This window comes from Thamnophis sirtalis, unplaced genomic scaffold (genome assembly GCF_051295495.1).
Source record: "Thamnophis sirtalis isolate CommonGarterSnake01/CBP01778 unplaced genomic scaffold, rThaSir2_p1.2 scaffold_11, whole genome shotgun sequence".
Classification (NCBI taxonomy): Eukaryota; Metazoa; Chordata; class Lepidosauria; order Squamata; family Natricidae; genus Thamnophis; species Thamnophis sirtalis.
In genome coordinates this window covers 60,908,703-60,922,748 of record NW_028261391.1, presented here as the reverse complement: position 1 = coordinate 60,922,748, position 14,046 = coordinate 60,908,703, and the positions used below count along the sequence as shown (strand labels likewise).

The 14,046-nt window shown below is 38.6% G+C and overlaps 1 protein-coding gene across 1 annotated transcript in view; it reads right to left on the bottom strand.

Annotated features, from left to right (window-relative positions):
• Positions 1-3,701: 3,701 nt before the first annotated feature.
• PLPP4 (phospholipid phosphatase 4) overlaps positions 3,702-14,046 on the bottom strand; it is a 163,815-nt gene continuing 153,470 nt past the window's right edge. The window contains exons 6-7 of the mRNA XM_087725905.1: positions 9,288-9,458; positions 3,702-4,281 (exon numbers count right to left, since the gene is read on the bottom strand). Coding sequence (XP_087582031.1) covers positions 4,082-4,281; positions 9,288-9,458 — 371 coding nt within the window. The 3' untranslated portion in view covers positions 3,702-4,081. The remainder of the gene's footprint in view (positions 4,282-9,287; positions 9,459-14,046) is intronic.

Here is a 14,046-nt window from a genome sequence, read left to right as displayed (position 1 = left end):
CGTCACGCGGTTTTGTCGGCACAGTTTTGTCACCGCGGTTTAGTGAGGTGCACTTTTGTCGTTCGCACATTTGTGATGGAACCCATTTGGTTTGTGGGCCGCAAGTTTGGCACATTTTTTGTACTAGACAGAGGGCCACAACTGAAGTATTTTTATTTTTCTTACTTTTGAACTGGAAACCTATGTAATAGGACCTTACGTATTGGACCAGCAAAATGGAGGGATTAATGTTTCTTTGAAATGTGGCCTGCTATATATTGGAATGTTCTTTTTGACAAGGGCTCTCTGAAGAAGAGGACTCAAGTTTTTCTATTCTGTCTGAATAATAATAATTATTCAAAGAAGTGATTTGGTCAGAGAAATAAATCAATCACAGAAGAGGCTAAAAAGTTGGTTTTATCCAGAGTCCTCCCATTTAAGACACGTAACTTGTTTTGTTTGCTCGCAAGTACATTAATATTGAAGAGAGGTGTGTCTAAGGCTTTAAAAAGGGTGATAGTGTACAGGTAATTATGAGAAAAGGTGACTTTTGAGAAGGTGACCATGAGGTATTCATCTGGCTTAAACCATCCATTTATTTTCATCAGGTATGTTTTCTTAATAGCACCCAAACTCTTACTGTAGACTTGAGAGCTTCGTCAAAAAATATCCTTGATAGAAAATAAAGAGTGTCTAATTTTATTCTCAAAATAGGTGGGCACAAATAGTAGGAATAGCATCACATCATTATTACAGCCATTCAGAAAGGAAATAAACATAGATAAGGGAAAGCATGACCTTGGGATAAAACCTGCACCTGTTCAACTAATCACATTGAAATACCAGAAAGCACATGAACAGATGAGCTTCCAGGTGAAATTGAAACTCAAGACCACACTAGCTACATTCACAGTTATGGCTGCTCACTGCAAAGGCTTTGGAAATTCTGCAGTGACAGCCAAAAATAAGTAAAGCCGTAGAGTTATCACAACTCTATTCTGCTACTCTCCATGCATCACACTGAACAATTTTCAGTGTTTCACTGAAGCACGGAAGATATCCCAATAAAAAATGTTGAGCACCTCTTTAATAGAACTCCTAATGTCCCATTCTGGAAATGTATACAGAATATGCAAGTGATTTACAGAATATATAGCTATCTGGCCATTAGGGACAACTATTGAAAATCTTTTCAAACTACGAAGATAGGCAAAATTTATGCCTTTGCATATTTATTGAATAAAGGCAAATAATCCTGATATTATGCTGGTGTTATATCTATTTGTAATTTATTCCACTGCCTATATATTCAGATATTTAGGATCAACCCTTATCCAATATTTGTGAGATACACAAACCCCCAAAATTCTTGCCCTTACAAACTGCATGTTTTTCGCCCCAAAATTACTTTTTAATATACTACGTGATTTAAGTGTGTGATTTTAGCAGCTTTTCTTTGATTTTTTTTTACAAACTAATTGTCCAATCAATTTATTTCAAAAGGGCTTATCTATTCCAACTTTTATTGAAAAGATCACAGAAAGAAGGGAGGGATGGAGGAAAGAAGGAAAGAAAATAAAAGCTATATTTTACATAAATAGGCTTGTTACATCCACAGACAATGTACAATATGCAGGCCATGAGTCACTAAGAGAATTGTTGCAATGGCTTGATCAAAAGAGCTTCTAATAGTCTAGCTAGCTATTAGAGAAGAAGAAAAAAATGTTTAATTCATTGGAAGATTTTAATACATAATATCCTCTTCTATAGTACCATATCAACATTTCTTAAAAGTTGAAAATTGTTTCATTTTTTTTCCCTTCTCTGTTTCAGTGCAGTGCTGAATAAGATGGTGGTAGCTTCCAAACACATAGAAATTAAGGGTTGATCACAATTTTTCTGATCTTGGCAAAGATCTCCAGCTGGGCATCCCTAACTCCTATATCTATTTTACTTTGATGTCCAGTGTTGCAGAGAAGTCCCAAAACCAAGAAAGAAAGTTGTGCAAAATCACTGAAAGGAATTCAAATCCTTTTTTTTTTAAATCGATGTGTATTAGTGATTTTCTGTGAAGTAACAAGCTGGTTCATCAAATGGAAGTGTGCTTTTCTTCCCCATACAGAAATAAAGCATATCCAATCCCTCTCTTATTATAAAAAAGACAGATTTCCAACTTTTAAGGCAAACTAGCATTATTGTTTCTGAATCAAAGGGGCCCCAGGAACGATGGAAAATCCATTTGAGAAGTTTCATTTTTTGCTACAGAGGTGGGTAGAATGGGATCTATGTATATTAGCAGCTATGCTATCAAATAATTGCCCTTCATGCATGTACATATTGTCATAGAGTAACCTTACAAACACGGGTGCTTAAGAAAGATACCCAAAAAAACCCCTGCAGGTGTAGCAGACCGTGACCCGTCAAAACCGCGCTCGACTAAGCCGTGCCCGATTAAACCGCGTCGCTGACGTCATCAACAGGGCGACAACAGCCAGCGCGGAGAAAGAAGGGCACTTTAAATAGCGCTTTGAAAGCAAGCCGATTCAACTTAAGGTAAGGGTTAGGTTTAGGGTTAGCTTTAGGGTTAGGTTAAGGGTTAGGGTTAGGTTTAGGGTTAGGTTAAGGGTTAGGTTTAGGGTTAGGTTAAGGGTTAGGGTTAGGTTTAGGTTTAGGGTTAGGGTTAGGGTTAGGTTAAGGGTTAGGGTTAGGTTTAGGGTTAGGTTAAGGGTTAGGGTTAGGTTTAGGATTAGGTTTAGGGGGGTTAGGTTTAGGTTAAGGGGTTAATTTTAGGTTTAGGGTTTACAGCGTGCTTCTGTCTCCGCGCTGTTGTCGCCCTGTTGATGACATCAGTGACGCGGTTTAGTTGGGCGCGGTTTAGTCGAGCGCGGTTTTGTGGTGGAACCGTAGCAGACACATTTTGAAACAAACAAATTTACTAAGTGCATATTGTGCAGAAGAAACATTAAGCATTCCCAATACGACTGCCACACATTCATCAAGGCAACAGAAACTATTAAGCAAGTGTGACTGTGGCTCACTAAGTCACTTTCTCCAAGGATTTGGGGAAGGATTGTTGTGTTCCAAAGGACTTTAAAGTGTCAGTTTAAAATAACTGATTGAGCTCCAAACTAAACGACTATGTGCTCAAAGGAGAGACACACACGCACATGCGCGCGCGCGCGCACACACACACACACACACACACACACAATATTGGATTTTTCCAGAGTGTCCAGATGATTTTTTTCCCAGTACATGTTATTGCCAGCTGACAGTTTCAGCAGCTTTGCATAATTGTGCTGTCAATTATGTCAGGAAGGACGGATGTCTGAATATTTTGGCTGTCCCATTTCTGAAAGTTGAAAATTTTTTATTTCACTGTAGCCAGTCCCGATGGATTTGCAAAACATTATTTGCAGTACTCAAACACACTAACACACACACACACACACACACACATGCAGGCACACACCCATATCCATACGTTTGTTTGCTTAAACCACTAGGAGATAAGCAGAGTAAGATAAACATGCAGCTGTAACTGCATTTAGAATGGTGAGATAAACAGAATTGTCTTTTTTTTTTACATGTTGAATGTCTCTAAGAAAAGTAAATGCAGAGTCAGTCACAGATGACAATGTCTATTAGTTCTTAGAAGAAGGCTTTGATAACCCTTAAGAGCCAGTCTGGTCCATTGGAGTAAGACTGAATATGTCACCCCCTTTCAGCCTCATGTGGCTGTTATGAATGTGCTATGATTTGCAAAGCAAATATACCCACGAAGGCGCTTCATAAATAATGGTTAGTAATAGTTAACAATATTTCAAGAGTTTCAGTTCTGCCTTAAACCCTTTAACTAATAATCACTTCCTTGGAGCAATCTTCTTATTGGATTTTTTTTTTTTAAAAAAAGAACATAGGGAAGAGAAAAGGGAAAATAACAACAGAGGACACACATGAGTGCAAAGAAAAGAGTCATTAAAAGTAAAAAGGCAAGAAAGGTAGAATCACAGCTGTTAAAAAACACCGATTATGCCAAGATACCATTTGGATTTGACGGAATGTATGAAAGAGCTAAAAGTTCATCCTGCATGTGTATTAGTCATACTGGACCTTCTGTTATCCCTTCTAGAGGAAGGCTGGTAGCATTATCGGTGGTCGATGTGTCTTCTTTCTTCATTGATGTCTGGATTAGCAGACTGACATATGGTTTGTGACAAGCCAGGTTGCACAAAGGAGGGTAATGCTGTCTGTAGCAAATGTAAGCAAATGCAAGGCCAATGATTCCTCCAACGAAAGCATCTAGGTGTGAGGAAAGAAAAAGAAAAGAAAGATTATTTACTATTGGAATAATAACTTAGGAATGCTCTGAAATTAGTTTGGGGTTTCCTACTTGAGGATTATTTTTAAGATGCCTTTAGAAAAACACCCGACATGTAGGCAGAATTTCTTTTTTAGCAAATCCCCAACAAGTAGCAGGTTTTCTTAAAATGTGGGGCAAACATTCCCCAAAATTGTTAATGGGATTGGCAAGAATCTCAGGCCAAAATAAATACTTTAGGGGAGTTCAACATGCATTGTTATTCCTACAGCCTCTACATGGGACTGCCCCTGAAGAGTGTTCGGAGACTACAATTGGTCCAGAATGCAGCTGCCCGAGATACACCCATGCCACACCTATCTTCCGCGAGCTGCACTGGCTTCCTATTGGTCTCCGAACACGTTTCAAGGTGCTGGTTATTACCTTTAAAGCCCTACACGGCCTAGGACCCGGATATCTGCGAGGCCGTCTTCTGCCACATACCTCCCAACAGCCGATAGGGTGGGCCTTCTCCAGATACTGTCGACCGGACAATGTCATCTGGCGACCCCCCCCCCGGGGGAGGGCCTTCTCTGTAGCCGCTCCGACCCTATGGAACGATCTACCCCCGGAGATCCGGACCCTTCCCACTCTCACGGCCTTCCAAAAGGCTACTAAAACCTGGCTATTCCGGCAGGCCTGGAGCTGTTGACCTCATGTACGAGGTCCAGCCCTGCCTAGATTGAGTATATGAAGTGACCTTTTAATCTGTTTTTATTCCCTCTATTTTAATTTTTTATTTCTGAAATGTATTCTGTAAGCTGCCTGGAGTCCTTCGTGATTGGGTGGCCTATAAATTTATTAAACAGTTAAATAGCCTATTTTTATTCAAATGTGTAGGTAAAGTTTGCATCAGTAGTCAACTTCCTTGAACAGCTACTTCCCTTCAAGCTACATACAGTACATGTACACTCTATATTTTTTCCAGAATCACACAGCTGTTTCAAAGAGATATAGCTTGAACTATGTTGAATTCAAAGCACTGCACTGTTGTAATAAATATCATACCTTGGCTCTCTCTCTCAGTGCTACCTAGCCACCATTTTAATATACCATTCTCTACTGCAGGAACATGTAGCAGTGTTCCAAAGAAAATGGGAATTAAGATAGCAACTAACCCAAGATGCCCAATAAAACTTGCATGTGTGTGTGTGTTCTTTTTCTTTTTGATTGCCTAAACTCAGCAATTGTGCTGTTTCTATTTGGCAAATCATTTGAGGTGAGACTCTGGAGACCACAAACAATGAACAGAAGTTCTATACGTACCCAAGATCTAATCTGCATCAGCTTATCCACAGTTATAATTAATACTTGTAATCATTTACAGATTAGTTTCTACAAGAATTTCCTTTCCCTCAAACTTAAGACTTTTACAAAATTATTGGAAAACAACAACAAAGTCTTTATTTTCTGTCTGATTTTTAAGGTTTTGCTCTTTATCTCTAGAGATACTTATTATGGTGAATCAAAGATGAAAATGTATAATTATTTCCATTAGCATATCCAAATTTTATTCCCATTTGGAAAATTACAATCAGATCAACAATGTTGGATGTGTAGGCATCTCTCTGATAAATTTAGCTCCTAAAATAGCCAGTAATTGTTAAATCAATTACTGGTAGTCCTTGACTTATTACTACAATTAAATCCAAAACATCAATTGCTAAATAAGGCAGTTGTGCCCCATTTTACAATGTTTTCCGCACACAGTTCTTAAGTGAATCACTCCAGTTGCTGTAAATCATGGTAGTGAATCGGGCTTTCCCAATTGACTTTGCTTGTTGGAAGTCAACTGGCAAGGTTACAAAGATGATGCCAGTGCAATTGGCATAAATGTATGTCAGTTGCCAAGCATCTGAATTTTGATTATGTGACACTGTGGATGCTGCAAAGGTTGTAAGTGTGAAAAACAGTCATGTCATTTTTTCAGTGTCATTGTCTATTGGTTATTATTACTGTTATGGTTGGTTGCATAGTTAGCCAAATGTTTAGACTGGATTTGGAATTTTTATTCATTTGGTCATTCTTGAAGGCCAGTTTGGTCTCTCCAATATTCAATTAGCCTTAATAATGGTGTACTAACTTCAGTGCTACTTCTTCACTGTCCTTCAGATGTTCTTCAAATACTTTTTTTTACTTTTTCAAATATCTGGTATACTTGCAATATTCAACGTCCGTCTATATTCCTTGGTAAGTAGAGTTTTCTAGTAATAGAATCAATATACTTTTGAAAACCCACCCACGGCTAAGAATGTTAGTCACACATAAACATAAACAAGGACAGGTGGAAGACAGATGGAAAGCAGGAGAATCAACCAATCAGGGTAACACTATCCAAAAAGAACACCTGTTTAGCATCACTGCCAAAGTTGGTAATCTAGACAGCAATTTCTTAAGCCAGCTTGATTTCTGGCATGTTTCAGCATGAAGACAAGCAGCTTAAGGATGCTGAGTAGAATTGATTTTTTCCAACCATTAGCTCAGGATGTGACCCATTTGGATCAGCATTAGGATCATCTGCAGAAAAATATGCCATTAATACATTCTCTTTCTTTCTTCCTCCCTCAATACACACTCAGAAAAAAAGTGCAGCTAGTTGAGTTATTCCAGTTCTATCTCTTTCAACTTCAAAGACAAGCATATGCTGCTGTAATGGACACATAGTGGTCCCCTTGGGTGCAATCTATTTCCACTATTTAGAAATTGTAATTGCACACTACTTATTTTATCATGTGAATAATTGTGCCTCTTGGTGGAATACATTTCTTAAAACCATACTTCATCCAGCAAACCTGACTAGCCGTATTATTTTTAAACTGAATATCTGTGTGCATAATAATACCTACATATTGACTTTTCTAAAGTTTGCTAAAGCTTCCAATATATAAGTGCTGGACAACTAGCAGTCTACAAACTCTTAGTTACAAACTCTGGAGCCTCCTGGAATTGCTTTAGATAAACCTAACAAAAGAAATAAGGTTGGCTAAGGCATTGGGTAGGCTTGCCATACTAAAGTACAGAAATAGAAATAGATATCCTTGATCATTAACCCCCTCTATGAAAAAATGCCCCCATTCGTATCATGATCTTACATATCTCTGGGCCAATAGCTACCAGAATTTATTCAAGAATACTACCATATTTACCAATTATCTCTGTAATGTGCGAGTGAAGCTTGAATATACAAGTCAACGTATAGTTATCTACAGTGAAGCCTAACACAAAAATAGTTACGCTTGCTATTCTTCCTGTAACTCACATTAGCTACTTAATACATTTTAACAGCTTTTCTTAACTTGATTATGCAGTTGTGTTAAGACTACAATGCCTATGCTGGCCTGGAATTCAGGGAATTGCAATAAAAATACATTGGAAGGACGTGCTGACTTGGTAAACCACAACATGCCCTAACATAAATTAATAATTTTGACACCCTAACTTCTGATTATTACCATATAAGTTTCTGGATTTAATTCAGAGCTGGAATTTCATACAGGTAATGCTCCCATTGTTGAAGGATAAAATAAAATATCACTGATAATTCCTTCCTTTTCGACTTCTAAAACTCTAAAAATCTTTTCGAGAACTCTTCAAAACTGCTTCATTAAGTTTTTCCTCTTGTTAAATATTTAAAAGTCTAGGGCTTACAGTACAGTTTAATACATTCCCTACTTGGTGTCATTTATAGATCATTTAACCTTTGCCCAACATGGTTAAATAAGCTCCAAAAATCATTTAAAATCTGCTGTAAAAGTACACTGTCTTCATGGATTAGAAGAAGCAACCTGAATCTCTTTGTCTGCAAGCCTATTATCTAGGGATAAGTCCCACTGGTAAGAGTGAAAAACCTACTTTCATGAAGAGTTAGGCTGTGCTGAACTCTACATATCTCTAGAAAAGAACACACCAGCATCTCATTTTATTTTCATCTGATCTCATACGCTTTCAATGATTTAATTAGCAAGTTTCAGGATCCATGAAGCAGTTCTCACATGCTAAACCAAGTCACATTTGATCTTTACTGATCTTTCTACTGCAATGCGCTCTACATGGGGCAGCCTTTGAAGAGTATTCGGAGACTTCAACTCATTTTTTTTAGCAGTTAGACTTATATACCGCTTCATAGGGCTTTCAGCCCTCTCTAAGCGGTTTACAGAGTCAGCATATTGCCCCCAACAACAATCTGGGTCCTCATTTTACCCACCTCAGAAGGATGGAAGGCTGAGTCAACCCTGAGCCAGTGAGATTTGAACCGCCGAACTGCAGAACTGCAGTCAGCTGAAGTAGCCTGCAGTGCTGCATTTAACCACTGCGCCATCCAGAATGCAGCCGCGCGAGCGATTGTGGGTGCACCTCGGTACACCCACGTTACACCTATCCTCCGCGAGCTGCACTGGCTACGGATTGGTCTCTGGATACGCTTCAAAGAGCTAGTCGTAACTTATAAAGCCCTTCATGGTATTGGACCTGGGTATTTGAGAGACCGCCTGCTGCCAATTACCTCCCATAGACCCGTTAGATCGCACAGGGTTGGCCTCCTCCGGGTTCCGTCCACCAGCCAATGCCATCTGGCTACCACCCAGGGGAGGGCCTTCTCTGTAGTAGCTCCGGCCCTTTGGAATGAACTCCCCGCGGAGATTCGGACCCTCACCTCTCTCCAGGCCTTCCGGAAAGCCGTCAAAACCTGGCTGTGCCGGCAGGTCTGGGGTTGATGAGTTCCCCTCCCCTCTCGACTGTATGGCTGTATGACTCTTGTGTATTAATTACGTCTATTGTGTTTGTGTCCCCTTTCCCCTTTCTGAGTTGTTCGCCGTCCTGAGTCCCTCCCGGAGAAGGGCGGCATACAAATAAACTAAACCTCAAATCTCTTGTTCCTCACCGCCTGCCTAAATCGTATTCCAGAAAGAGCAAGGACAATTTAAAAAAAGCAAGGATTACCAGGACTCACCTTGCCAGTGATGCTTGTAATCGCACATGCGTGATAGAGCAATCATCATGGCACAATACAGAGGTAGAATTGCGGCACAGAGACGCCAGCTTTTTCCACGGCCTTTTTCAGTGAAGCAGTGCAGCTTTCCAGCCAAGTAGAAAGTGGTAAAGCCAAGGCCTGAAAATGCGACTGCCAAAGGAAGAAGAAAACAGGGAACGAGGAGGTGAAGTAGCACAGCAGAATGCCACCAATGCCAGAGAACGTAGCTCATTGCTGAAGAAAACAAGCTTCCCAAGTGATATAGGCAATTATCTTATGCCATTAACTAGAAATCCTATCTAGGCATTTCTCTATAGCTTTGACCTGAAATGAAAAGACAGGAGCTCTGTTCTGCTATCTTGCTCTCCTGCAATTATTATTATTATTTTAAATCACATTCAGTTCAAGTTTATCTCCTAACACTGGCCCGCTTCATTTCTTCAACACATTGCAAATAAGACCATTTCAGATTATATTATCATTTTGCAACCCAAAGCCTTCAAGTTATTGTGTGCAATTATCAAAGAAGTGCTTTTGATTTTTTTTTAATAACCCCCCAAAAAACAGATTATCGGTTTGCAAGAAAAGCAAGAAAGTGAGATGAAATTAATATGCTGCATTAAATTATAATTGGATCCTCCTGTGGCCAATATTGATTTAACCAAGATGCAGCTGTGATTTAATTATGTTCCAAAATATTCTACTTATAACTGTGTTGGGGAGGCAGTTAGAAGCAGCAACATTCACAAATCCCATTTCTGAAAGGGGAATGACAGGAATCTTTTTTAAAAAAAATTGGACTATAACCAATTAGTGATAAATCAATAGTATATTTGTCCTGCTATATGTGCAAAAGGTGCTTGCTTCTGATATACTTTTAGGTCACAGAATGAGTGCATGTTGCAACATCTATAATTTCTAATTTGTGCTGCAGAGATTTAATAGACCTGGAACTAAGATTGTCCAGTCATATTTTCTCAAACATTAATTTGCTTGATAATTTAGTGTAGTACCCATATACAAATCTCTCTCTCTCTCTCTCTCTCTCTCTCTCTCTCTCTCTCTCTCTCTCTCTCTCTCTCTCTCTCTCCTCCCTCCCTCCCTCCCTCCCTCCCTCCCTCCCTATCTATCTATCTATCTATCTATCTATCTATCTATCTATCTATCTATCTATCTATCTATATGTATATGTATATGGGTACTACACTAAATTATCAAGCAAATTAATGTTTGAGTAAAATCTATATATTAGATTTTACAACCCCCGGTATGCCCAAATATGGGAGGAAGATCACTACTTCCATTCTCTATCCTTCAGCTCGTCACAAGAGACCATCCAGGCAGAAACCCAATATTTTTACTGTTGCCTTTTTGTTACATTTTGTGTTGTATTTGTGCTGATAAATAAATAAAGGGAGACTAGTATAGATCTATTTCAAGCTATTTAGCTCTCATCAGCTAGCCATACCCTTACTGGGATTTGAACCTGGGCTATATTACACCCTGGCTTCGCTGATAACAGATAAGAGCCTGTGGCCTAATGGCTAAGATGTCTGCCTAGTATGTAATATAGCCCAGGTTCAAATCCCAGTAAAGGTATGGCTAGCTGATGAGAGCTAAATAGCTTGAAATAGATCTATACTAGTCTCCCTTTATTTATTTATCAGCACAAATACAACTATATATCTATATCTATATCTATATCTATATCTATATCTATATCTATATCTATATCTATATCTATATCTATATCTATATATCTCTATATATCTCTATATATCTCTATCTATCTCTATCTCTATCTCTATCTCTCTATCTCTCTATCTCTCTTATCTATCTATCTATCTATCTATCTATCTATCTATCTATCTATCTATCTATCTATCTATCTATCTATCTATCTATCTATCTATCTATGCTAACATATGTTTTTGGGGGAGCAAGGCAGAGAATAGGTTAATAGCCTGGAAACTAGCATAGCAAATGTATTTGTTAACCAGCCATGATTTAGAAATCAGTTGTAAAACCTAATTATTTCTTCTGATTGTGATTTACAGTTTGCTGAATTCACTAAAATATTACTGAAATATGATTGGGAATGCCCACAGACGTTTAAAATATTAGCCTTAAAACAGCCAACAATTTCCATTTCCAGAAGATTATAGGCTAATGACCTCTGTACAGCAGCCAATATGTTACATTACTTTCATCAAGGACCTTGTAAGATACACTACAAATAGAAACGAATTCCAAGTAACTATGCAGAGGAATACAAAGTTTTCACCAGGGGTTGGTGACCAGATGTCAGACAAAAGAGCATTCTTCAGAGAAAATAATGTTTAGTGAATTACTGCCACAGCAGTTGTGGTATGTCACAGCAGCCACCTACCCAAATGCAGACTGATATTAACATTTTCTTCCAGATGTGCCCTGCCCCTCCAGCTTATTTTAGTTATTATTAGGGGTTAATGGTTGCACTTCCAAATATGCCATAGGCTGAGGTATATATTTGATTTTCTATGCATGCCCGAAAGATATAGGTGGGCACTCAAGGCATTTTGATAAAAAATATACTTCTGTTACAAATTACTCTAAATGGTATGCACTCCAGTACAATATATATCTAAGACAGATAGATAGATAGATGGCCATTGGCTGTGAGAAGATGCTCAGATTCCTAGGAGGAGCTTATAATACACATAGAGCAATAAGGTTGGAAGGGACCTTGGAGGCCATCTAGTCCAACCCCCTGCTGGAGCAGGAGACCCTATACCATGTCAGTGCTTTAAAAATATAACTTCTATTTATATGTCTGTCTGTCTGTGTGTGTGTGTGCGCGCGCACACACGCACGCAAGAAAGAGAGAGAGAGAGAGAAGACAGACAGACGGGTGGGTGGGTGGGTAGGTAGGTAAGTAGGTAGGTAGATGGATGGATGCTAGATGGATGGGATAGATATAGAAAGACAGACAGATAGATGAATGATGGATAGATGAGAGAGAGAGAGAGATGAGAGAAGATAGAAAGATACAATAGACTAGATAGATGATAGATAGATAGATAGATAGATAGATAGATAGATAGATAGATAGATAGATAGAGATAGATAGATAGATAGATAGATAGATATAGATAAAGATAGATAGATAGATAGATAGATAGATATAGATAATGATAGATAGATAGATAGATAGATAGATAGATAGATAGATAGATAGATAGATAGATAGATATAGATAATGATAGATAGATAGATAGATAGATAGATAGATAGATAGATAGATATAGATAATGATAGATAGATAGATAGATAGATAGATAGATATAGATAATGATAGATAGATAGATAGATAGATAGATAGATAGATAGATAGATAGATAGATAGATAGATAGATAGATACTGTCTGTCTATAATTATTTTGGAAAAGATTTCCCAACTCTATAATAACCATGCAGTAGAAAATTGAAATATCCATCACCCACAGTAAGTGCGGCATACTCCGAATGCCACCCACATCATGCAAGACGGAAACCCCACTTTTGGGTCCCCAAAGTCTTCCAGAAATAATAAGATTTTGACAGGTTTTATTAACACCCACAGAGTTGGTGCTGATCTAATCTTAGATAGAACACTATTTCCAATGGAATGGCAGCATATAAAGATCTCAAATTGGAAGCGAAAATAGGCAGTTAATATTGTACGTGTGTTTATGTACATGCACCCACGCTCACACACATACACCACACTGTATATTACATTTAAAGGTCACTCAAAATCAGAGGTGGGTTCCTATCAGTTTGCACCTATTCGGTAGAACTGGTTCGTCAAATCTACCGAACCGGTTAGAAGAGGTTCCACCAGTGGACCCGGAAAGCAGGCCACACCTACAGAAGAGGTTCCATTTTTTTTGAAACCCACCACTGGTCCTTGGATATGATTATTCTACACTATCATGCTCATATTTATAAAACTCAGTGCCTCTGTGAAAGGTAAGGATGACTCCTGCGTTTGTGGTGCAATCAGAACATTGCGTGTGTTGAAGTTGTTTTAACGCAAACCAAAGATGCCTTTTAAAAAACAAGTTTACATCATGTTCTTATGCATGCCAGTGCTGTGTGTGGGGTAATTTAAGGTGGTTCTTACAAGTGTCGTCGGCATCTTCATATCTGGTCACATGGGCGGCAAGCCACTCCCATCCGGTCACATGGGTGGCAAGCCACTCCCACAAAGGAGGCCACACCCACGGAGTAGGTTCAAACAATTTTTGAAACCCACCACTGCTCAAAACCAAATGAATCTATCAAGCTTACATATTAAAACTTATAAACAATAAAATAAAAAGATACTATCTAGAATAACACAATACAGCATGCCCAAAACTGACAGGAATTCAGCAATCATTGTAACCCCAGGCCTGGAAAAGCAAAGCCAAGTTTTTAAAGACTTGCAGAATACATACAGTACAGATGAGGGGAAGACATATAAATCCTTTGGGGAATATTGTTCCAGAGAACAGGCAAAGTCGAAATAATACCTTTAGTTTCATTTAAAAGTTGGTATTTGAAGGGCATCGAGGGCTATGCCTACTAATACACTGCTGATTTATGAGCACCATGTTGCTTAAGTCTTTTCTGGTAGAAATAGAAATATTTCTCCAGAAATAGTCTGGGACATGAGACTTGCTTCAGATTTCAATCTCAAAATCTTGGGTCACTTTAAACAGGGGTGGGTTTCAAC